The 6757-nt window shown below is 38.2% G+C and overlaps 1 protein-coding gene across 2 annotated transcripts in view; it reads right to left on the bottom strand.

The window, feature by feature from the left end:
- Nucleotides 1-6124, bottom strand: part of UGCG (UDP-glucose ceramide glucosyltransferase) — a 13262-nt gene extending 7138 nt beyond the window's left edge. For both annotated transcript variants that reach the window (XM_025208991.1, XM_025208992.1), the window contains exons 1-4: nt 5928-6124; nt 1696-1798; nt 934-1035; nt 485-597 (exon numbers count right to left, since the gene is read on the bottom strand). In XM_025208991.1, the coding sequence (XP_025064776.1) occupies nt 485-597; nt 934-1035; nt 1696-1798; nt 5928-6095 (486 nt within the window). In that variant the 5' untranslated portion in view covers nt 6096-6124. The remainder of the gene's footprint in view (nt 1-484; nt 598-933; nt 1036-1695; nt 1799-5927) is intronic.
- Nucleotides 6125-6757: the final 633 nt, after the last annotated feature.

Raw genomic sequence — 6757 nt, 5'->3', positions numbered from 1 at the left:
TACACCTTCAAACTACACAGAAAGCCCAACTAACCAAACTGCTGACAGTTATGAATTTTTGTGGTCTCCTAACCTCCCGTTTTTAACCAACAGCAGTTTTACTTCCTCAGGATAAAATGCTTTAGTCTTAAGTCGCTAGGTTCAACATAGGGATAGCTGAGCAAGGCCTTATGATGGGTCTAGTCTGATCTCCTGTATCACTGCTATTCTTGCCTTAATCTAAGAAACTTCCTGTTCAGATCATGATTTTTTATAACTTATAGCTTCATATAAAATAAAGGATGTGTACTGTCTTAAAATCACCAGACAAAAAGCTATGTGCCTCCTCGTAAATCTAGGTTAAAGATGCACCTAATTTTGGGTTCTGATTGCATCTGAAAGTGAAAAGTGTTTTGTCTACTTAAAGAGTTAACATTATTTTAAAGCTCATTATAAAAAGGATTATTTTATTAACAAAACACAATAAAAAAAAATCTGTACTCACCTGTTCTAGCGTGGCAGCAAACCCTTGTCTGTCAGCCACATAAGGCAGCCCGTGGACCAGGCCTACTTTTTCAGTCATTTGATTGGCCATATCAGTTAATGTATCTGGTGTTACTAAAGAATAAATAGTTTATTAATATTTCAGAATTAATCTATGAAACCATTTCTTTTTGAAACCACTTGTTCATTGTTAAAACAGAAAGTCACTAAATATACTTGAACCTGTTCTGTCACAAGAACCATAAAAGTGAGAATTATTTTGTTGAAGTTCGTTGCCCAAAAATGTCACCATTGAACAGACTGTAAAACGTTAAATCTGCCAATGAAAGGTAACAGGACAATATTTACAGCAACTTATGAGGATTTACATATTTAAGACTAAAGGACTGCAACATTTGAAATTAAACCATAATACACATAAACATGCAAATGACCACACTGCACACCCACCTCTGATTCCACTATCACAAATCCAGATGAGATCATACTTGGCAACTTCATACCCTGGCATTAAATTGTTGATCTTTGGGTTGATGCCAACCTTTTTGCCACCTTGAAATAAAAATAAGCAAGTTATACAGGTGTCCAAAACCCAGACACTAATTTTACACGTAAGCGTACTGGATATGACAGATAAATGTCTAGTTTTCACTTCTGAAAGTCTCTTCAGCTCATCCTAGCTAGAAAAGGAAACATTAAAATCCTAAATTAAATGGGATGCATTATTGCTCTAACAAGTGCTGCAGCACTCCCAAATAAGTGTTTCTTTTATTAAACTTTGTATTGCAGAAACAATCCTCAGACAATTAAAATTATTTATTGATTTAAGCACTCTGTGTAGTCAAAACAGCTTGACCACTTACTTAGAGCACATTCTGAAAGGCATTTATGCTCACTATAGCACAGCTATTGGCAGCCCTAATACTTGTGCGACTCAGTTGCATTATATTAGCACTGTGAGCAGCGAGTCAGGAATAAGAAGCGTGGCAAATATTCAGTTGCAGAGATATTCTTCCTGAAGTTTATTTTAGAACTGATGTCACATATATGTTGCAAACTTATGTCTTCCCTCCCACCCATCAACTGTCCCATGGTCCAAAATCATTACCTGCAGATTAAAGAGGCTACTCAATTTAGAAGGACTTAAATCCTAAGGGCTTCCTAACACTTTCCCAAAAGACCAGCATCCTGCCATGCAGTTGCATTACTTACCTATGAACAATCTGGCATCGACATTTGGGTATTTGCCAAGAAGCTTCTTACACACATCGATGGCTGGATCATCATGATCTTGTACACAAAGCAGCACTTCATACTAGAGAGGGAGGAAAAATGAATGCAATTTGGTGTATAACATGTCTCAATATGGAAGTATTTACAATCTGCCAATTAAAAAAAAAAAAAGCAATGGTATAGAATTAAAAGGATTTTATTTGGAGGAAAAAGTATAAGTGCACTATCGTAAGTATGGAATACTTTGTTCTTGCTAGATAAGAAATACTTCCAAAAGAGCCTTCACCTGAAACAACTTTTCTGTATTAGTAAGATACTAGCATTCTCTTGTATTAGCAAACAGGATTGTTTTTATTCATGAGGAAAAGAGTTTGTGTCACAATAGCATGTGTCCCCTTCTTGCTGTCTTTGGGGAAAGACTAGCAGTGTGGGGAACTTGAGTAGTGATGGAGTAAAACCACAGATGTTTCAGAAGATCGGAGTGTCGCACAGACTGATCTGGCCAACAGATAGGGGATGAAATTCAATGAAGTGCATATCCTTGGAGTGAGAAAAGGCTATGCCTTTCCCCAGAGTATACATTTACTGGAACTGAATGTAAACAAAGCATGGTAAATACACAGCCCTGTAGGAGCTGGGGTATTAGCAACCTCAAAAGCCAACCAGCTTTCCTCATTTTCAAGGCTTCTAATAGTCACTTTCCAGGCCACCATTAAATCTTCAAAGTAAGGGGAGATGCCAATGAACTGCTATTATAGGCCTTGAAAATGACACAAGCTAGTCAGTTTCATGACAGTGACTTCCATTCACTAATTCTAGTGCAGTTAAATGGAGTACAATTAGTTACAAAGTCGACAGCGTAGCTGAAAGATGTGTGTGTTTAGCAATTTCTGCATTTACAGTGGGCAGGTAACTGATGTTGGTTGCTGTGCAAGCAAAGGCAACGTATCAGGACTGGCATTGTGTTAAGGAAATGATGCAGTTATTCAGTATGCGTGCAAGTGGACTACACCTGTTCAAAATGCAATGACAAAATCTTCAACTAGACCTCATCAGCTGGAAACAAACGAGGAGGAAGAGGGAGATTTCTGTGTGCTACTTGATCACAGAATGCTTAGGTCACCAGTCTGATGCAGCTGTGAAAAAGGCTACATCAGAAGCATTTCCACCAGAAGCAAAATAATGACACAGAGGCCCTGCCTAGACCTGTTCTGGAATACTGCGTACCATTCTGGTCACCCATGGTCAAGAAATTGAAACAGGTGCAAAAAATGAGAAAAAGAATAAGGGTGATCATAGGAATTGACAGCTATCTCCAGTCTCTGGCCCAGAAAAAGACTTAAAGGTGATTTGGCAAAAAATAAAACTTAGATGTCTGCTGCCCTGCCCACTTTGTATGAGAAAGAAATAAATCCTGGCCTTGAGGAATCTACATACAGGTTAAAATAAGATCACCCTGTTATGCCGGCAGGACTGTGACAGCACAGAGACTCCAAGGAAATTAAACCTGACAAAGAAGGAGTGCTAGTCTGTTAAGACATGATAAGGTTTTGCTATTTTATCACCACTGCCCCTTGGCTAAATGAATTTGGGCAGCAGGCTGTTTTTTAATAAGGATTCAACATGACGACTTTCAGTTGAGAACTAAGAGCTCAAAGCAGATCCTACGACACTTCCAAGTTACCCAAGGAGTCAGCTACAGAAAATACAGTAAGATTTAGCTCTTCTGATGCCTGCAAGTCCTTTACATGCAACAGCAATGTAGAGGGGCAAAGATGACTAGAAAGCTCTTTGCTTTGCCACTGCATTTACAAGAGGGCGTTAATGCAAACGGGAATCAAGTCCAGTAGCAGTAAAAGGGCAGAAAGGGCTCAGTATGTGTTCCAATATAGGTGCTACTTGACTTGCTGTGTGCGCTGTACTACGTACACCAGAGTTCTCCAAAAGTAGGATAATGCTTTTATACCTAGGAGCTTTTTCACATATTAGGACTGCAACAATTTAGACGCTTATTTTCAGTACAAGGAATCCAGGTAAAGACTTTTTGGAACACTCACTCCTCCAGTCACCCCATCCTTCCAGGAGATAAGACTTAAAATTAGCTAGTCTAAGGGTATGTCTACACATAGCCCTATGGCAATGCAGAGATTGTGAAGATCTACATGTAATCACCAGCTACGTTGCCGTAGTGGTGCACTCCCCCGGCATAGTACGCTGCTACGGTGACGTAGCTGCAAAATCTAACTGTGTGCCACACACATGGCAGAGTAAGGAAGTACTAAAGCATGGTGCTGTAGCAATGTCGCCATACGGCAATGTGCAGGCGCCCTAAGTGAAGAAAACAAGGTTGTCCCCGTTTTCAAGGTGTGGTATCATTCTTGAAAAGGAAGTTAAAATATTGTCATTCTGATCATCTGAAGGTATTTCTCCACACTTTGCTTTGTGCCAGGACCTTTTACATTTGTTTTGTGCATATGAATCTCACTTGCTCTTATAATTAGTCCTGTCCTTCCTTTCACAGACACCAACGAAAGTCTTAGATCTAAAAAAATGTAAGTTCCAGCACAACATTTTAGCTTTATTCAAATCTCAAGCAAAAGATTCTCTTGGTAGGGGAAAATTTCAAACACAAGGTCCCAACATGGAGGCCTTCTCTCAACTAGGTTTTAAAGGGTAGATAACCAAGACCCTTTTGCACTGCCTGATATTAATGCAAGCTAACATGTAATAAGCAGCCTAGATGTACTTTGCCTACACTAAGCTATAAAAAAAAAAAAACACTCAACATGATTTGCTTAGTGATTTTTTTTTTTTTTTTTTTATGAATGTTAAGCTTGCCTATTAAATATTGCGCTCTCTCTAGATTAGGCTCTAAGGGCCTTTTTACGTGTGCTCCTGGAGTGTGTGTGTGTGTGTGTGGGGGGGGGGGGGGGGGTGTGTGTGTGTGTGTGTGGTGTGGAGGGGTCTTTATTTAGAGCAGCTCTGAGAGCCACTCTAATTAAAGTACCTGGAGCTTCTTGTGTATCAGTGTCCCCATGCTTCAAAATGGCAGCAGGGACGCTTTATCTAAAGCTCGAATAAGCTTTAGTTAAAGTGCCCCCGCCGCAATTTTGGAGCATGGGGATGCTGATCTGAGACACAGAGGCTAACTGGAGCGCAGTAATGAATGACTACACTCCAGCAGATTCAATTAGTCTAGTCTGCTCCAATGTGCTGTAATTACAGTGCATCAGAGCAGCCTCCTGGCTCATATATAGGCACCCTGAAGCACCAGAATAATCACATTTGCCTTTGTGCTTCTTAGCAGCACTACCAATCTGAATATTTTAGGGTTAGGCAACATTTCTGCAAAAAATTAGAAATTAGTTTTGGGTTTTTTGTTTTGTTTTTTTGTTTTTTTTAATAGGTGCACATTCAGGCAGGAGCTAACCAAATTAGAGCACACAACAAACTCCTAAAATGCTCAGCATGTATTACAGATACGAACAAGTGCTTAAAGCTGCCCTCATTTTTCAGGGTGGAGAGTAAACGTTGAAAACTTTAGGAAAAAGTGATCATTCTTTTTGATAGTAAATGACATGCCCAAAGCTGGGGCCCAAGCAGTTGACTGCTTGCAGCATTCCACCTCTAGGTTATTAATTCCTTGCCTAAGGACAGTCTTATTCATTTACACAGTGGCTGGCACACACTGATGTAGATGGTAACAAATCTAGTAATCCTCACTTACAGAAGTGACTACATTCATTTAAGTAATATTTTCTAAGCAATAATGAACTAAAACCATTAATCATTCACTAATATCCCCAGTGCAAGTACAGCACAACCAATCTAAACTAAGAGAACTTTGGGCTTGCATTCAGGAACAGCCACACCAATAATTGTACGCTGTTGCTCAGCAGACATCAAAATGAATTGTATTCATTTGGACTTTTCAGACATTATTTAAAATTGGCTTGTCTTGCAAAACTTTCATTGTACTATGTCCTATAGACTATATGAGATTAAGAATCTAAAAATCAAAATTACCTTGAGAACAAGTTTAAGTAAGAGTTATACATCATTATTTGAAGCACTAGATAAAAAGTTATAAGATGTTCTGGCAGAACAATGAAATCAGTGTAAAAAAGGTTATAACACAGCCTGACCATTCTAGCAGATGTGACAGAGCCTACCAATTCAACTTCTTAAGAAATTGTAAACCTGGTACATACTTTTGGGTAATCCAGCTCAAAGAAGGTTTCTAAGTTGTTGATCAGGTTTGGATCCACACCTTTTAATGGCTTTAGAAGGGAGACACCAGGAAGCTTGCTATACGGCTGTTTATCTGTTGCTTTCTTGTTGAGGTGGAGACGCCTACAAAAAACAATTGTATATGCCATGTAGTAGAGAAAATGAGGACGTCTCCAAATGTCATCTAAGAATCAAGCAGTCAAACATACCAAGTTAAGGTTAACTAAAGTTTGAACAAAAATGGTAAAGTGTTTTAATTATAATGTTTGTAAAGAAGGGATATTTAAAAATATTTGCCATGTTCAAAAAGACATTTGGCTTGTAGTGTACTGGTAAAACTAGAAAAGCCTTTAACTTCAATATCAGTAAATCTAGTTTGATTTAATACTCCCTGAGTACTACCAGTCTGGACAAGCAGAAAATGAACAATACTAAGACGTCTTAAAAGCCCACATTAGCATTTAAATAGTTTTTCTGTTTATTTTGAACACTTGACAGTAGATCTAGTCAGTGAAGTTATAAAAAGAAGTGACATAAATGAACAAGACGATTCTAGGAACACCTTATGGCATATGCACTTGAAAGTATTTTCAACCTTTCCTCTAGTACTATCATTGCTCTTTAAAGGAAACTACTAGTGAAAGATGAAGTATAATTTCTCTTTATGATTAAGATTAAATTTTTACTTCATTCTTGAAGCATTCAATTTGAAATTATTCTTTTCTTGATCAGGGGAAGAAAAAAGAAAAATATAAAATTTACTCTATAACATGCCACATATCTGATTGTTTTACAATTAGAGTGCTGAAAG

The sequence above is a fragment of the Alligator sinensis genome, unplaced genomic scaffold, assembly GCF_000455745.1.
Source record: "Alligator sinensis unplaced genomic scaffold, ASM45574v1 scaffold371_1, whole genome shotgun sequence".
Classification (NCBI taxonomy): Eukaryota; Metazoa; Chordata; order Crocodylia; family Alligatoridae; genus Alligator; species Alligator sinensis.
Note: the sequence above shows the minus strand (reverse complement) of the source record. Positions and strands in the feature narration are given on the sequence as shown.